This window comes from Dioscorea cayenensis, chromosome 10, assembly GCF_009730915.1.
Source record: "Dioscorea cayenensis subsp. rotundata cultivar TDr96_F1 chromosome 10, TDr96_F1_v2_PseudoChromosome.rev07_lg8_w22 25.fasta, whole genome shotgun sequence".
Lineage (NCBI taxonomy): Eukaryota > Viridiplantae > Streptophyta > Magnoliopsida > Dioscoreales > Dioscoreaceae > Dioscorea > Dioscorea cayenensis.
This window is the reverse complement of record NC_052480.1, coordinates 8,571,175-8,588,920: the sequence shown is the minus strand read 5'-3', so window position 1 is coordinate 8,588,920 and position 17,746 is coordinate 8,571,175. Positions and strand designations below refer to the sequence as shown.

The 17,746-nt window shown below is 37.2% G+C and overlaps 2 protein-coding genes across 2 annotated transcripts; both read left to right on the top strand.

Moving 5' to 3' along the window:
• Positions 1-7,093: 7,093 nt before the first annotated feature.
• On the top strand, positions 7,094-8,838 carry LOC120270280 (zinc finger MYM-type protein 1-like). Its single transcript, XM_039277297.1, has 4 exons — positions 7,094-7,922; positions 7,977-8,030; positions 8,109-8,242; positions 8,476-8,838. The coding sequence occupies exons 1-4, from the start codon at positions 7,094-7,096 to the stop codon at positions 8,836-8,838; spliced, it is 1,380 nt and encodes a 459-aa protein (XP_039133231.1).
• A 4,670-nt stretch (positions 8,839-13,508) lies between these two features.
• On the top strand, positions 13,509-14,552 carry LOC120270279. The gene has a single exon (XM_039277296.1). It carries the CDS (start codon positions 13,509-13,511, stop codon positions 14,550-14,552), a length of 1,044 nt encoding a protein of 347 aa, XP_039133230.1.
• The last annotated feature ends 3,194 nt before the right edge of the window (positions 14,553-17,746 follow it).

The window sequence follows — 17,746 nt, the reverse complement described above, 5'->3', positions numbered from 1 at the left end:
GGAGTTGGGAAAGTTAGCGTAAAAGCATGTGATGAAACGTTAAACAACTTCATGAGTTCAATATGTACCAGGCCTTGCTCATAATCTCTTGAGTGTTGGCAATTACTTTCAAGGGGATATTTAGTTCTATTTGAAGGTGATTGTTGTGTGTGTCATCAATGACAACAAAAATTGATTACAAATTGTCAGAATACAAAGTACAAAGAATAATATGTTTGCTATTGATGTATCAGATATAAGAAATGTTAATGTTGTTGTCACGCCCCAAACCCGGTGCGCTGACAAATGGCCGCATCCTTATGGACTGAAACCCGATAGGCATGCAAGACCTCAGACTTGTCTTAGCATAGAACATAACATCTAATAGCAACATAATATCCAAGATGAAATAAATAGAGGTACTACAAGTTCAAGATACAACATGAAAGCAAATAACAAGTTCGAGGTCTACAAGGTGAAAGGGAAGCATATAAACAACCTAACAAAGAGGGGAGCCTGACGCTTGGTAACCACAGCTATGCTAGTAACCACAACCATACTCCTAATCTGAAAAAAGGAAATAAAAAACATTCATGAGCTCGACAACCCAGTAAGTAACCCAAAAACAAAACTTGAATTCAAACCAAGATTCAAGAATTTTATCAAAATAATTTCCAATAAACATAAGTGTGCATAAGCAAATATAATAATTTCAATTAAACATAAGTATGTACAAGCAAGTATAATCCTTCAACTGTGATTAATCAACACAGTAAGAACAAGTTCCAGAATATATCAATTTTCAAAGTATATGTCTCCTAGACTATGGTTCGGACAGAATATCAAAGGTCATTTGTTTATTCTCGGTGACCCGAGCCTGAATATCATAGGCCGTTATTGTTTCACAATTGGAAAGCGGCGCGAAACTAGTCTTATTTCAGAATTTCATGTCAACATGGTCAGTGTTTGACCCCAATGACAGGGTTATTGCTTAGTCAATTAGGAGACTAGAATTTCATAACAAAGTAATTTTAGTATCAAAATAGACTTAATTATTTAAATCTCAAAATATTTCAGAACCTGAATCCCACAAAGCAAAAATTTCCATTGAACCCAAAATACTGATATTTGCATAAACCAATAGAAATCAACCATTTCAATTCTAAAGAAATAGTAACCCTTAACCTCATTTTCCAGGATACATGAATAATTGAAAATTTTAAAATTTAAACAGTTCAATGCCCTCCGTAAGTAAAATAATGTAATAAAGATTCAATTCATTCAAAAACATTCAAAAAGTTCTCTTTCAGACACTAAAAGAAAATTTAGCTAATGGATAAAATAATTTATTCAATGGATAAGGAATCAAATCAATAAAAGCTACTAATTTGAAGAAACTAGTCAATTAAAAAAATTCAAAAGAAACTCCATCAAAGTTTTTAACATGAATAAACTTAATAACTTAATAGTTTTCTCAAATACTAGATAATTAGATAACAAATGGAAATAATCAACCAATTAACATTTTAAAAAAATGTTTAAATAAATCACCAACAAGATCAAATATGCTATATATAACATGAGAATTTGTATGAAAGGATAAGAAAAAGAATGGATCATCCACTATCAAAAATTTAGTTAATTAAACTCATATTTAAACAATACCCAATCATATTAATGGAAACTTCTCATAATTAAATTTAAAAAGAGAATCTAACGAATGTCATGATTTAAAGTTCTCGTGTAGTCAACAATTGGTCAAAGCGGTGATTAAAATGAATTTCAAAGAAACCTCTCATCTTACAGTAAACAATTGGCTAATAAAAAGATGATTGATTAACGAGGATCGAAATCAAATAAAACCACATCTAACATGATAAGAAATTGATAAACAAAAGGATAAGTAATGAATCAAATAACAACTCATTATATGAATAATTGATGTAATAAAATAAAATTTAACAATTTAAATAATTTAGACAAACCAAAAGAAAAGCAAAATAATCCAACGAGATAAACTCAACAAAAACTTACAAATTTAAAAGAATTTTCGAGATAAAAATATGTGGTTATTTACCTGGTATCCGCTAGAATTCCGAATCCGAAACAAACACCCAAAATTAAATCTTCAGAGGAGATCCTATGGCATACAATGACAATAAGGTTTAATAAAAAAATCCCTCCTCAAGCTATTAGGGGTTTCTAATCTTAATTTCTATCCTTGAAAACAAAAATCCTAATTCCTACATCTAACTATTCACACGCTCCCGCATATCCTTTCTCGGAAATTCCTTTTTCTCCTTGATGCCAACGAGATGGTGATACGATGGAGAAAAGTGATCCACTAACTAATGTCTTAAGGCTACAGATCGGTCGTGGGGAGCAGTGGTGGGCGACGTTTCTCATAGAACGTGGCTAGGGTTTTCAAAATAATACATTTAAAATAACATACAAGACACTCCACGTAAGAAAATAAAAATAAAATATAATAATAATAATAATTTAAATAATAATAAAAATGTGGGTCTACAGTTGTTACTAGTGGTAAGAACCTCTCGGCAATGTGGCATAAACACTTTGGTCATCTAAACTACAATGCCTTGAAACTTCTAGAACTAAAACAGATGGTGCATGGCTTGCTTATTATGAAGAATGAAGCTCATTGTGAGACGTGTGATCTCACAAAGATGTGTAGAAGACCTTTTTTTATAGAGAGATCATGGAAAGCCACCTCATGCTTGCATTTGGTCCATTTTGACCTCTGTGGAACTATGAGCATTGAATCTTTAAGAGGTAGTAAGTATGTCCTACTATTTGTGGATGATTATAGTAGGATGTGATGGGTTTATTTTCTTAAAAGCAAAGCTGAATCTTTTGAGGACTTCAAAGTCTTTCAAATCTTTGCTGAAAGGTAATCAAGTCACAAGCTCAAGGTCCTATACAGTGGCAAGGATGGAGAGTTCATGGCAAATGAATTCAAAGTTCACTGTGATCAGCTTGGCATCAAACAGGAGTTCACTACACCGTACACACCTCAACAGAATGGTGTCATGGAGAGAAAAAAACCGATATGTGGTTGAGAAGGCCTGCAACTTACTTAGGAGTGGAGGATTGCCAAATAGCTTATGGGCTAAAGCTATATCCATTGCCATCTATCTTATCAGCTTATCTCTAACTCGAGCTATTATAGATAAAACTCCATATGTGCTCTGGCAAGGTAGGAAATCATCAGTAAGCCATCTAAAGGTATTTGGATCCATTGCATATGCTTTAATTTCCTCACAAAAATAGTATAAATTGAGTGACAGGTCTGAGAAATGTATATTTGTGGGCTATTGTATAAGTTGTTCAATCCATTGTCTAACAAGGTCATTGTAAGTAGAGACATTTTTTTCATGAAGAAACTCATTGGTCCTAGGAGACCAATCCAAATTCGAGTTCTATTGTTGATGTAGGAGACCTACAGATTAACTCTGAAGATACATCAACAAGTCCCCACTACTTCATCTAAGTCAGCTGTCAACTCAGAATTAGAGGTTGTTGCTTCTTCATGTTCCAGACTTGGTACAAGTTTTTCAAACACTAGGATTGTACCCACAAACAACTCACCTCCCCATAAGTTGAATTCATGGAATTCATTGATTGACATCTACAACACATGTGTATAGTTTTATATTGAAAGTCTCAAACCCTGTGAAGTATGAGGATGCAATTAAACATAAGGTCTGGCAGGAAACAATGGATGAGGAGTTGCTGGCTATACATGACAATAACACTTGGGAGTTAATCGAACTCCCTCCCAATAAAGAAGTAGTTGGACTTAAATGAATCTATAAGAGAAAATACAAACCAAATGGTGAAATTTTGAAACACAAAGCCAGGTTGTGTGCAAAGGGCTACACCCAGCAATTTTGTGTGGATTATGATGAGGTGTTTTCAATTTTTGCAAGGCTTGAAACAGTGAGAATTATTTTTTCACTTGCAGCCAGTTCAATTGGCTGGTTTTTTACTTTGATGTTAAACCAGCTTTTTTGAATGGAGATATTCAAAAATATATCTTTGTGGAACAACCTTTTGGCTATGAAGTGAAGAACAATGAAAACAAAGTGTATAAGCTAAACAAGGCTTTATATGGATTGAAGCAAGCTCCTAGAGCTTATTACAGTCAAATAGACAAGCATTTTCAGTAACTAGGCTTCACAAGGAGTGAAAATAAACATACCCTTTACAAAAAGCTGAGTGGAGATGGGAAAATTCTACTGTTATATTTGTATGTTGATGATATTGTTTACATGAGCTCCTCCCATGAGTTAATAGAGAATTCAAGGTTGATATGATGCAGTCGTTTGTTATGATTGATCTTGGATTGCTTAGTTATTTCCTTGGTCTAGAGGTGAAGCAAATGTCAGATGGTGTTTTCATCACCCAAAGGAGATATGTAAAAGACCTAGTCAAACATCTTAACATGGAGAATTGTAAAGCATTAACTAAACCAATGAGCACTGGTGACAATCTATAATTCAATAATGAAATAGAGAAGGTAGAACCCAAAGCTTATGAGAGTTTGATTAGCAAACTAATGTACATACGTGATACATTCCATACCAAACATTTGTTATTCTATTAGTTTTTGACAACTGATGAAGAAAAATAAATGTCATGGAGAACATGTTAAAGTTTATGGTCTTAACTGCCTGTGTTTATCATTATATTAATTCATGTTTTATGTGTGTATTAAGAGTTAGTTAGGATTATTATTTTTCTTCTGAAGGTGGGGCTTTTTCTTTCTGAACGTGTGTATGTGTGGGGAGTGTATGTTGTGTTAGTTTTGCATGCAGTTATGTTATGTAATAGGTAAGTTCTTCTCAAAGTAAGCATAGAAGAATTGGATGATATGTAAGAAGGTGTTCTTCATTTCCTTCTTGTTAAAAGCTTTCAATATATTCTCTTGTGTTTAAGCTATACCGTTTTCTCTCCGAATTCTATGTAATCCAAGCAACAAACACCTAGGAGCAGCCAAGCACATTGTGAGATATTTGGCTGGCATAAAGGAATATAATCTCTGGTATATTAGATTTTTCCAACTCCAAGCTTGAAGGATTCTCGAGACGATGAGTGGGGTAGTTGTTCAGGTTGATGGGAAGAGCACTCACTGGCATGCTATTATGGCTTGGATCCAATGTAATCACACGGTGTCGTGGGCGGATCTAAGGGGGGGCAAGGGGGGGCTTCTGTCCCCCTTGCCCCGGAGGTCAAGCCACCGATGTATAGTGTCACCGGAGTTCACCAAGATTCACCCCCTTTTCAAGTTGCTAGTTCAGCCCCCTCTCCCCTTCAAGTTCAAGTGAATGGGTCAAATTGGCAAGAATGGGCCATGATCCACTGGGTCCACAATTTATTTATCAATGTTAAAGGCTTAATGCTTTGTAAAATGAACCAATGATTCAATGGTCTGGGTCCACCATTAATCAAAGTTAAAGGCTTCAAGCTTTGGAGAATGAACCCATTGATCAACCACATGATATTCATCCAATGACTACTTTTTGTTGTGCTTTTAAAAAAACATAATTAATCGATTAGGCTTAAAGCATCTAATCCCAATGTTAATCTTTTATTCTTGTTGAACCCGTGAGTGCTCTAGCAATCCACTCATGACTCATCCAGCCTGGTATTTTGGTAATCCACTTTCTAATTTCCACTTTTCCATTGCTCTTGAGTAGTGAGAGTTCTTCATCAATTCATCTTTCCCGATTTGAGAGTTTGTTGAAAATCAGCTAATAGTTCAATTGTTCAAAGGTGAGAGTTTCATTTGGTTTGTCTTTTTTTAAAAAAATTAATTTTATTGTTTAATATATCATATATGTGAATGAGTGAATCTGAATGAATGATGTGTTTACAAATTACAAATTAAAAGCTAGGACTTTCATTGTTGACAAAATTAATTATAAAGTTTCTTATTAATTTTTTATTCCTCATTTTGTTGTGGCACTGGCAGGAAGCACGTTCCAATTGTTAAGAAAATCCAACTCTTGTTTAGTTGCTTATCTTTGGTTTATTCAAGGTAAGCTTATACCATCTAGTCATCTACTTTTGATTATTTCAAGGAGATTAACTAGCAAATTAAATAAATACTTGCTCTTCAATATCATTATTTGTTCTAGACTTCTAGTTGATGCAAAGCTCCTTTGACTTGAAAAATTGTTTGATAGGCAACCAGTGATGCAAAGCTCCTTTCACTTGCAAAATAGTGAATGAGTTTATGTAAATATGCTTATGTATTCAGTGGGAACAACATAGTGATTAGTGAAGAATAACTAACATGTGAATAACTAAAAAACTAATTCATGATTAAACACCAATTAAATCTAAGTTTTACACACAACTAGACACAATGCTTCAACTGCTAATGAAAATAATAAAATGTATAAATGTTGAGCTTGAGTTGTTCTTTAATCTTGATTAATGATTTGATTAGCAATATTGCCAATGTACTAAAATAAATAGTCTTGATGACTCATCCAACACTTTGATAAATTTGGGATTGTCAATTGCGTATTGCAGAATATGGATAAATTTATAATTAAACAACCACGAAGTGGAGAGTCATCTAATGCTTGCAAAGCACCATTAGGCTCTGAATCAAGTGAGAAGAATGCTCATGCTAATTTTGATCTAGATGACATTATTAGTGACCCGGGATTGCGAAAGCCGATTGAAGATTTTGATATCGGGATTAGAGATCAAGTTAGAAGGGAATATTTAACTAGAGGACCTTTTCAACCAGCTAGGCACAATTTTCCACAGAAAGAGTATGGAAAACAAAGGAGGAGCTTTCGGGATGCTTGGTTTAAACAACATCCATAGTTGGAGTATAGTGTGACCAAAGATGCAGTGTTTTGTTTTTGGTGTTATCTTTTCAAGCCAAACAGAGTAAGTCGAATAGGAGAAGATGCATTCACCAAGACGGGGTTCAATAATTGGAAAAGCATTAGAAAAATTTATAGAACATGTTGGTGCTGTGAACAGTACACATAACGATGCTAGAGTACAATTTCAAAGCTTCCAAAATCAAAGGCAAAGTGTATCACACCAATTATCAGCACATTCACATGAGATGGAGGTTGCATACCGTATTCGTTTAACTGCGATTTTGGATGTGACACATTTTCTTTTGAAGCAAGGCCTAGCTTTCTGTGGACATGACGAGTCCTCGAGCTCATTGAACAAGGGTAATTTTCTTGAGTTGCTTGAGTGGTATAGCCTACAAAATGAAGAAGTTTGGAGGACAGTTAATCAAAACACCCCTGGAAATAATCAAATGACTTCCCCAAAGGTTCAGAAGGAGTTAGCAAATGCTTGTGCAGCGGAGATTACACGTATTATTGTTGATGATATTGGGGATAATTATTTTTCCCTTTTGATTGATGAAGCTCGGGATATCTCAGTGAAAGAGCAAATGGGAGTTATTCTAGGATATGTAAATAAAGATGGATATGTGATAGAGCGATTCCTTGCTATGGTTCATATGCCTGACACTTCTGGCATTTCTTTGAAGAATGATGTTGATTGTTTATTTTCTAAACATAAGTTGTCTCTTTCAAGACTAAGAGGGCAAGGATATGATGGAGCATCAAATATGCGAGGTGAATTCAATGATTTGAAGGCACTTATCCTAAAAGAAAATCCATATGCAAGATATGTCCATTGTTTTGCTCACCAACTTCAATTAGTGATTGTTGTTGTTGCTAAAGATAATAGGATTGTGAGTGATTTTTTTCAATATATTACTATGATTGTTAATGTGACCGGAGCATCGTGCAAAAGGAAAGACCAACTTCGGCAACATCATCATGATAGGTTGGTTGAGCAGTTAGAGAAAGAAGAGATAGTCAGTGGCAGAGGAAAAAACCAAGAATCCAGCTTAGCACGACCAGGGGATACTCGTTGGGGATCACATTACACTATAATTCTTTGACTAATCTCTATGTGGACTTCAGTGTTAGAGGTACTCCAAAATGTGCATGATGATGGTGCTTCTAATGATAATAGAGGTATCGCGGCAAGTTTAATTGAAAAAATGGAGAATTATCAATTTGTATTCATAATGTATTTGATGAGGCGTTTCTTAGGGATAACAACTGAATTATCACTTGCCTTACAACAAAAGGATCAGAATATTGTTCAAGCCATGCGATTGATTGAGGCTGTGAAAGCTCAGCTTCAAGGCTTAAGGGAGACTGGATGGGAGGAATTTATGGAGGAGGTTAGCTCTTTTTGTGAAAACAACTTCATCCCAGTACCTAATATGGATGATAATATGAGAATTCATGGTCGTTCTAGGCGAGAGGGGCAAGCCATTACTCATTTTTCACCATTACGTGTGGAGATTTTTCTGCGAGGTTATTATTATTTTTATATTTATTATGCTTTTATAAAAAAACTATTGATATTTTTCTTTTAATATTATTTCTAATTTTATTATCATTGCAATATTAGGTTATTGATTTGATTGCACAAGAAATACAAAACCGTTTTCCAGGAGCTAGCACAGAGCTATTTCTTCTCATGTCATGCCTTGATCCAAGGGACTCGTTCTCCAAATTTAACATCCAAAAGCTACTTCGCCTTGCAGAGCTTTATCCCAAAGATTTTTTTCAAAGGATCGAATGCATGATGCTTGAGGATCAACTTGCCACCTTCATTTTACGATGTGCGACGATGATGAAGATTTTTACAAATATTAGGGACTTGGGAGATTTTGCTAGGAAGAAGGTTGAGACGAGGAAAAATGTTTTATTTTTCCCGCTTGTTTATCGCCTTATTGAGTTAGCATTGTTTTTGCCGATTCATGACGCCTAGTGTTGAGAGGGTGTTTTTCGGTAATGAATATTGTGAAAACCCGACTTCGCATAACAAAATGGGAGATGATTGGATGAACGATAGTCTGGTTGTCTATATTGAGCAGGAGGTTTTTGGAAATATTGATAATGAAGCAATTCTACAATATTTTCAGAAAATGCAAACTCGTCGAATGCAGTTACCTCCTCTTAATCTCATGCCTCGCGTGTTCAACACTAGAACTGGTGTCGGTTCTAGTTCAAGTGTCCCTAGATAACAGTTTTATGTTTTTTTATGGTGTATGTTTTCAAATTATGGTTATTTTAATCAAAACTTATATTATTGGTTAACTGTGATTTTTTTTTTCCATTTTGCCTTAGCCCCCCCTCCACCCACAGTGGATCCTGGTTCCGCCACTGCCTGGTGTTCTAAGAAGCAAGACGTAGTGGCTCTCTCCACAACCAAAGCCAAAATACATCGTCGTAACCTCTACTGCATACCAAGGTGTATGGCTAAAGAGAATGTTGTCTGATTGTGGAGTGAATGAAGACCAACCTACCATTATTTAGTGTGATAATTGGTCTACAATAGCCATTGCTAAAAATCCAGTTCTTCATGGAAGAGTTAAACATATAAATATCAGGTATCATCTCATTCGTGGATTAATTAATGATGAAACAATCTCAGTTCAACACTGCAGTTCTAGTGAGCAGCTTGCCGATATATTTACCAAACCCCTACTTGTGAAGAAGCATATCTTTTCTCAAATCACAACTCGGTGTCATCATTCTTCAATCAAGGGAAGGTGTTGAGATGTGTTTGAAAAGTCAAGAAGGAGATGATAAACTCAACCCAACTGGAGATTAGAAAGCTTAGTGATGAGCCTGGAGTAGAGCATGGAGTGCAGTGCTAGTAGCATATAATGAAGGTGTTGTAGTATTTACGTATTATGTTTGTGTGTCCTTGTTTGCATGGTTTATTAAAGTGTGTTCTGTTTAAACTTTGGGAAGTGTACTAAGTGCTTTATTATGTTGAAACCTTTAGCATTTAGCATTATGTGAAAAAGTTGAATTCTTTTTTATTGGTGTGGTGTGGAATACATCAAAAATAGAGAACACAGTGTGCATCTATTGAACTACATCTTCTCAACCAAAGAGCTGTGAATCTCTATTTAGTACTCTTTGATCTTTAATCCAACAACTACCAGAGAGAAGCTCTCAGTGTAATCCACTACTTCTATTTGATTGTAACCCTTGGCTACCAACCTAGCTTTATACCTCTCAACTATTCCATCAAGTTTCAGCTTCAGTTTATAAACCCATTTGGAGCCAATAGCATTTTTTTGCATTTGGTAGAATAGTTAACTCCCAAGTATTATTTGATTCCAATGCTTCTAACTCTTGTTGTATAGCTTGTACCCATTCATCATCCCTTTTTGCTTGATTATAGGACTTTGGTTCTTGGATAGTTGACAATTTAGCAGACATGTATGTAGAAGTATTATAGGAATTAATGATGGATGGTTTTGTATCAAGAATATAGGGAGCTAAGTTTGAATTATATTCAGTGCTAGAAGAACTAATGGCAATATCTAAAGCACAAGAAGGAATCTGACATACAAAATCATTCAACCATGAAGGTTTACTAATAACTCTAGTTGACCTTATTAACTCATGAGCATTAAGAAACTCTATGGAGTTTGATTTTTGAACTTGAGGAGGATCATTGTCAAAAATGAAAGATTCTAATTAAATGGAATTATATCTTGAAGTGGTGTCATGATCTATTTGAATAGCCACAACATGTAAAGATGAACAGGATCTTGTTTTGTAATGAACTTATAAAGGTAAATAAGTTTCATGAAAAACTACATCTTTGGATATCAAAATTGAATGTGAATCAAAGGTCAAACAACTTGAAAGCTTTTTTCTCTAGGTTGTGTCTAATGATTGTACATGTCATGAGACAGCTTTTTCAAACTTGTCTTTGTTGTCAAATCATGAATCTAATCGTGACTCAGATAGCTCATTTTTTGAACCAAAAATCGAATCGAATCATGAATCGGACGATTCAGAAATAACTAATAATAAGTCTTAAAATTTCATGGAAAATGGATTTCCTATATTTTTAATCCAAAATAAAATTAAATGCCTACTATTAAAAGATGATCATTCACCTATACTTAGTAATTACTCTAAAACTTTGTCAATGAGAAACAAACAAAAACTAAATAAAAATCATTTGTGGTAATCAGAATTCAGCTAAGTCAAAGTCATCTTCATCTTCTTCCGCATCTTCATCATCATTGAATAAAACCAATTCCTCATCTTCCACCTCATCCTTGTTATCATTAAAATCATCTCTCGACTTCAACAACTTTTGGGTTATCTTGTTCTATCTACATTAAAAATTTCTTGGGCCTATTTAAAATATAAAAGGGTTAGCTTATTTGTTTTTATCTTGTGGTGTTTAACAACCTAAACAAAAAATTACCTCTCTTTCTTTTATTCGTTTGACCTCTTTCCTCAATGCTAAAGCATTCTTGTACATCCATCCATGCATTATCTTTCGGTAAGCAAGGCTCTTCTTGTTCTTTAATCCACTCATTATCAGAATCCATATCCGATAAGCATACTCGGATCCATAGGATTCACCCTTTTCTTGCCTCTTGATTTGCCCTCATTTGAAGTTGGATGTTGTACTTTACATAGACTAGGAATTTAACCTTTGTTGCTCTAATCAATTTCTTTTCTTGGAATGTACATGCTCGAAAATGCTCAATTTCTCTCATAGCCCGTTGCCCTACATATTTGGCTCCAATACATGAATTGCCAATTTTGAAGTTCTTTGCATTGTTCACTATAGCTCTCCCACCACATAGCTACAAAAATTTATATGTTGTAGAATATGTATAGGTTTCATCACTAAAAAGAAACATTTAAATGAATAATTTCATAAAAATTACGAGTTGTTTTTATCTCTTGTTGCTATTGCCATGCTCATTCCAAACATGCCTTTAGCTTTTTGAACTTCTCAAGTTGAGCATCAATCTTCACTCTTGTCTCCACATCTAGATACATCCTCTCAATGGTTTTATATAAACCCAATTTTACTTTCTCATCCGAATTAAAATTTGTATCAAAATGGAACCTATAAAAAAATTAGTATTAGCTTAACTTCAATTAAAGCTATAAAATCTATTCATAAACTCATTAGCTGATAGGCTCCTAATAAAACTAAAAACTAACTTGGGATTCAAGTAGTGAGGTCACTGCATGTAATTGTCTATGAAGTTGCAAATTCTATCTAGTATCAATAATTTCCCACACTTTCTTATACCCTATGTAAGGCATTGTTGAAGTTTTGAGCTATTTGTTATTTATCCCTATCCATAGCTTCATAAATATAACCCATGTAGCGGGTTTTTCCATCTCCATCAACCAACTTCAATACTTTCATGAGAGGAGTTACTGCAAAGAGACAAAATTTTACACTATTCCAAAATCTTTTATCATGTAATACAATTTCCTCTACAACTTGTGCATCATCCCTTTTTGAAATTGTATTTTTCAACAAATCTCTTGATGTAAACATTGATTGGAGGGTGACTTTCTTACTTAACAATGATTGTGAAGTAATGAAAGCCGTTACAAATCTAGTCACAGCTGGTCTCGCTAACTCTCCACCTTCTGAATATTTCCTGAATAGGTTAAGAACCAAAAAATGATGATATATAAAGACAGTGATCTTTTTTGCTTTAGCTATTGTGTCACGAAATACAGTGATTTCACCAACGTTAGAGAGGATTAAGTCCAAGCAATGTGCAGCACGAGAAGACCAAAACAAGCATTTTCTCTTATCCTCCAACATACGTCCGACAGCAACATACACCGAAGCACTATCGGTTACCACCTGAACCACATTCTCTTCTCCTATATCCTCAATCATTGAATCTAACAATTCAAATAATTTCTATGCATCCTTTGTAGCATCTGAAATGTCAATTGATTTCAAGAAAACAGTACCACTTGGGCTATAAACAAGAAAATTAGTTAGTGTTCGAGCTTCACCATCTATCCATCTATCGACATCAATGTGCATCCCTGTTCTCTTCCACTTATCTTTTAAACTTCTTCATATTGGCTTTTAATAGTTTCAACTTCTTTTTATAAGTAAGAACTTGAGCCTCATGATAACTAGGTGGGTTCAACCCTTTCCAATACTCACCAACCGAATTCAACATTTGAATGAACAATGGCTCTTCACTAAATTAAATGTTAAAGCATTACCATATAAAAATATACATATATCTTGTATGACTGGTTCCCTTGGCTTGACCATTTCATTCATGGTTCGTTGTTGTGTCTTCCGATTTTAAAAGAGAAAAGGCTCCATCTTGATCTTCTTTGATTTGTCACTTGAACTTCACATCTCCATAATACAATCATTTCTATTTGTTAAAGATTATTATATGTTCAAGTGATCACTATTGACCTGCTCCTCACCACTTCATGCACGCTTTGTCACCTCTGCCACATTTGTAGTCCTTTCTTATGTTTTCGAGCCATACCAAGCCATTGTATCTATGTTCTATAAAAGGAAATACAAACACAAGTATATTTGGTGTGGGGTTCGATTACCTTTCATGGTACCAGAGTAGGTATTCTTCTAGTTCATGTTCACATATTGCCATGGCTACCTCAAGCACCACCATCACACACACTGTTGCAATTTCTTCTCCCACCGCATCCTCCTCTCAGGCCATTAACGTGGCTAGAATCTGTACTCACATACCCATCACATTGGACCTCCAGTCGTCCAATTACTCTAAGTGGCGTACTCTTTTTCTTGTGACACTTGGGAAATACGGACTTTCCAACCACGCCGACGGTACTGACCCTCGTTATGATGATTCCGAGTGGGTGCAACATGATTATATTGTTCTTTCATGGATCTACGGCTCTATATCCATAGAGATCCTTGACTTGGTAATGAGCCTCGACGCTACCACTCATGGCATCTGGACGGACATCGAAAATATGTTTCCCGACAACAAGAAAAGGCGCATCGTCTTCCTCGAGGCCGAGTTTTGCAATATCAACCAGGGAGATATGACAATAACCGAGTATTGTCACAAGCTCAAGACTATGGCAGATGTTCTCGGTGACATCGGCCAACCCATCTCCAATGAAACATTAGTCCTCATAATGCTTCGGGGCCTCAACAACAACTTCGCAACTATGGCTACTTTGCTACCTATGCAATCACCTTTTCCTACCTTCATTCGTGTGCATTCCTTGCTCCTCCTTAAGGAAACGCAACACAAAAATACCACCAAGAGCATTACCCCTATCACCGCTCTTGTTTCGACCACCACCTCCATAATAGATCATGGAAATACCAATGATCGTGGTGTTCGTGGTGACCATGGTAACTTCAACGGCCATGGTCATGGTGGTCGTGGCAAGGGCCATGGTCGTGGTGGTCACACCGGGCAAGGAAGTGGCCGCAACCAGAATTTCACCAACTCATCATCAGGTTGGGCACCTTTTTACAACCCTTGGACTGGGGTGATTCATGCATGGCCAAACCAGTGGTGCTCTCCTCCTAATACCGGCATTCTCGGTCCACGTCCATCATTCTCTCCTCAAGCGCACGCAACCTTTGCTCGGGCTCACCCCTTCCTTGCCACATGCTCCAAAGCATCTCACCTCAATGCACTAGCTTCGGATTAGTCTGTCCTCATCAGCACCCTCAACAATCTCTCCTTGCTGTCTCTCAATGGCTCCAAATAGTACATGGATTCCGGAGCCACGGCACACATGTCATCAAGCTGGTATTCTCTCTTCTCCTTCTCCTGTCCCCAAAGATCTTTTTCCTCATATTTTTAGTTGGTAATGGTGCCTCTATTCCCCATTACTCATACTGGGTCATACTTCCATTCCTAGCTCACACTATCCCCTTCTCCTAAACAATGTTCTTGTTGCTCCAAATATTATCAAAAATCTCATTTCCATTCGAAAGTTTACAACTTACAATATTTGTTCAGTGGAATTTGATCCGTTTGGCTTCTCTGTGAAGGATCTTTGAACCAAGAAAGAGATCCTCCGATGTAATAGCTCAAGTGGATTGTATCCTCTTTCCTTTGCTGCTTCCACCTCTCGGCCTCAAGTCCTTGCTACTCTCCATGCTTCAACAAATTTGTGGCACTGTCGTCTAAGGTATCCTGGTCGCCATGTTCTTCAATCTTTTCTTAAACACTCTGTTATTCGATGTAATAAACCAGGAACCTCACTATGTCATGCCTGCCAACTCAGACGTCATGTCCGGCTTCCTTTTTCCTCTTCAAGTTCTATTACAACTTCTCCGTTTGAATTAATTCACTATGATGTATGGAGCTCGCCTATCTCTTCTTTCTCTGGTTTTCATTATTATCAGATAATTTTGGACGACTACACTCATTTCTCCTGGACATATCCTCTTTGCCACAAATCAGACGTATTTTCTATCCTCAAAAGCTTTCATGCCTACATCCAAACTCAATTCAACACTTCTCTTCGATCTGTGCAATGTGATAATGGCCGTGAATTTGATAACAATGTTTCCCGCTCATTTTTTCTCCAACACGGTGTCCTTCTCCGATTATCATATCCATATACTTTGCAACAAAATGGCAAAGCTGAGCGCATGATTCGCACAACCAATAATGCCATTCGTACTTTTCTCTTTCAAGCCCAAATGTCGGCATCATTCTGGGCTGAAGCACTTTCCGCTGCCACATACCTCCTAAATCATCGCCCATGCCAATCACTTAATTTCATGACACCATATGAGAAGTTGTTTCGTTCTCCACCATCCTATACACACCTTCGTGTCTCTTGGTTGCCTCTTCTATCCTAACCTCTCCCGCCTCGGTACCCTCACAAACATGCACCTTGCTTTCACCCCTTGTGTCTTCCTCGAATACCCAACCAACCACAAGGAATAACGGTGTTTGGAACTTTCTTCTCGTCGCATCATCACTTCACGCCATATTGTGTTTGATGAGATAGTTTTTCCTCTTGGCAAGGAGCTCACACAGTCACCCTCTTTTCTTAACTTCTTATTTGATTTTGTCTCCACCACTACTCCACCTATCGTCCCCTCCCCAAGTGTTGCCACAACTCCATCATCTCCTGTCGTTGTTACACCACCAGCCATGTCAAACACAACAACTCCATCTTCATCTACTTCTTCAAGGCCTAATCTTCATCCCATGGTTACACGAGCCAAGGATGGTATTCGGCAACCCAAAAAGATTTTCAACCTTGCCACTACCACTAGCACAATTTCACCCATTCCTTCTTCCACCAGCGCTGCTCTTAATGATTCCCATTAGCGTCGTGCTATACAAGAAGAATACGATGCCTTTATTCACAATAACACTTGGACCTTAGTGAAACTCCCTGCCGGTGCAAACTTCATCACTAGAAAATGGATATTCCAGCATAAGATGAATCCCGACGGCTCCCTTGCCCGCTACAAAGCCCGTTGGGTCGTCCGTAGGTTTTCCTAGCAGCCCGACGTCAATTACAATGAAACATTCTCACCGGTCGTCAAACCGTCCACCATCCAGTTAGTTCTTAGTCTTGCTATATCCAATGATTGCCCATTCACCAAATCAAAGACAAGAACGCTTTTCTCAATGGATCTTTGCAAGAAACCATCTACTACCAGCAACCTACAGGTTTTGTCTATCCTTCTTGTCCACAACTTGTATGTCGGCTCAACAAGCCCCTCTACGATCTAAAGCAAGCACCTCGTGCTTGGTTTCATCATTTTGCACACTACATCATCTCTATTGGGTTTGTAAGCTCCCATTCGAACAATTCTCTTTTCATCTTCTGCCATGGATCCGACACTGCCTATCTCTTACTTTACATTGACAACATTGTGCTCATGGCCTCATCTCCTGACCTACTTCATCATCTCATCTCCTCCTTACAGTCCAAGTTTGCAATGACTAATCTTGGCTCTCTACATCACTTCCTTGAAATTACAATATCCCATGCTCCAACTGGCCTATTTCTCTCCCAACGCCGAGATGCAAATGAAATTCTTGAGAGGGTCTGGCATGTCCTCGGTAATCTATGTCTCACACCCATCGATTCCCCGGCCCAAGACATTCATCTAATGGACCTCTCTGCTCATGATTCGTCCCCATTATCGCAGCCCTCGCTAGAGCTCTCCAATACCCTCACCGTAACTCGTCCCCGACATTTCTTACACTGCAACAAGTGTGTCTCCATATACATGATCCATGGGAGCCTCACTTGCACTTAGTCAAGCGCATCCTGCGCTACTTCAAAGGCACCCTTGATCATGGTCTTCAGCTGTACAAAAACTCCTCCACCACAGACTTGATAGCCTACTCCGACGCAGATTGGGGCGGGTGCCCTGACACCCATCGTTCGACCTCTGGCTACTGTGTTTTCCTCGGAGATAATTTCATCTCGTGGTCTTCCAAGTGCCAAACAACCGTCTCACGGTCAAGTGCCAAGGCCGAGTATCGGGCCGTCACTCACGCCGTTGCAGAAACGTGCTAGCTATGACAACTCCTTCAAGAACTCCACCGACCGCTATCCAAGGTGACACTCGTTTACTATGACAACATCAACACTGTTTATTTGTCATCTAATCCAATACAACATCGTTGCACCAAACATCTCAAGTTAGACATTCACTTCGTTCGTGAAAAAGTTGCACTCGGCGAAGTTCGAATTTTGCATGTACCATCGTCATCCCAGTTTGCTGACATCTTCTCTAAAGGATTGCCTTCTCAACTCTTCTATGAATTCAAATCCAGCCTCAGAGATCGGGCCTCCCGAATGCTTCCATTAGTACAGGGTGTTAAAGAATATTATCTATTCATGTGATCACCATTGACCTC

What these genes read in the sequence shown, in the direction of transcription:
- LOC120270279 (XM_039277296.1), top strand. Translation starts at nt 13,509, where the DNA reads ATGGCTACCTCAAGCACCACCATCACACACACTGTTGCAATTTCTTCT.
- LOC120270280 (XM_039277297.1), top strand. Translation starts at nt 7,094, where the DNA reads ATGGAGGTTGCATACCGTATTCGTTTAACTGCGATTTTGGATGTGACA. An exon ending in AGCACGACCAGGGGATACTC is followed by an intron (nt 7,923 to 7,976) that starts GTTGGGGATCAC and finishes TGTGGACTTCAG; the next exon opens with TGTTAGAGGTACTCCAAAAT. An exon ending in GGGAGGAATTTATGGAGGAG is followed by an intron (nt 8,243 to 8,475) that starts GTTAGCTCTTTT and finishes TTGCAATATTAG; the next exon opens with GTTATTGATTTGATTGCACA.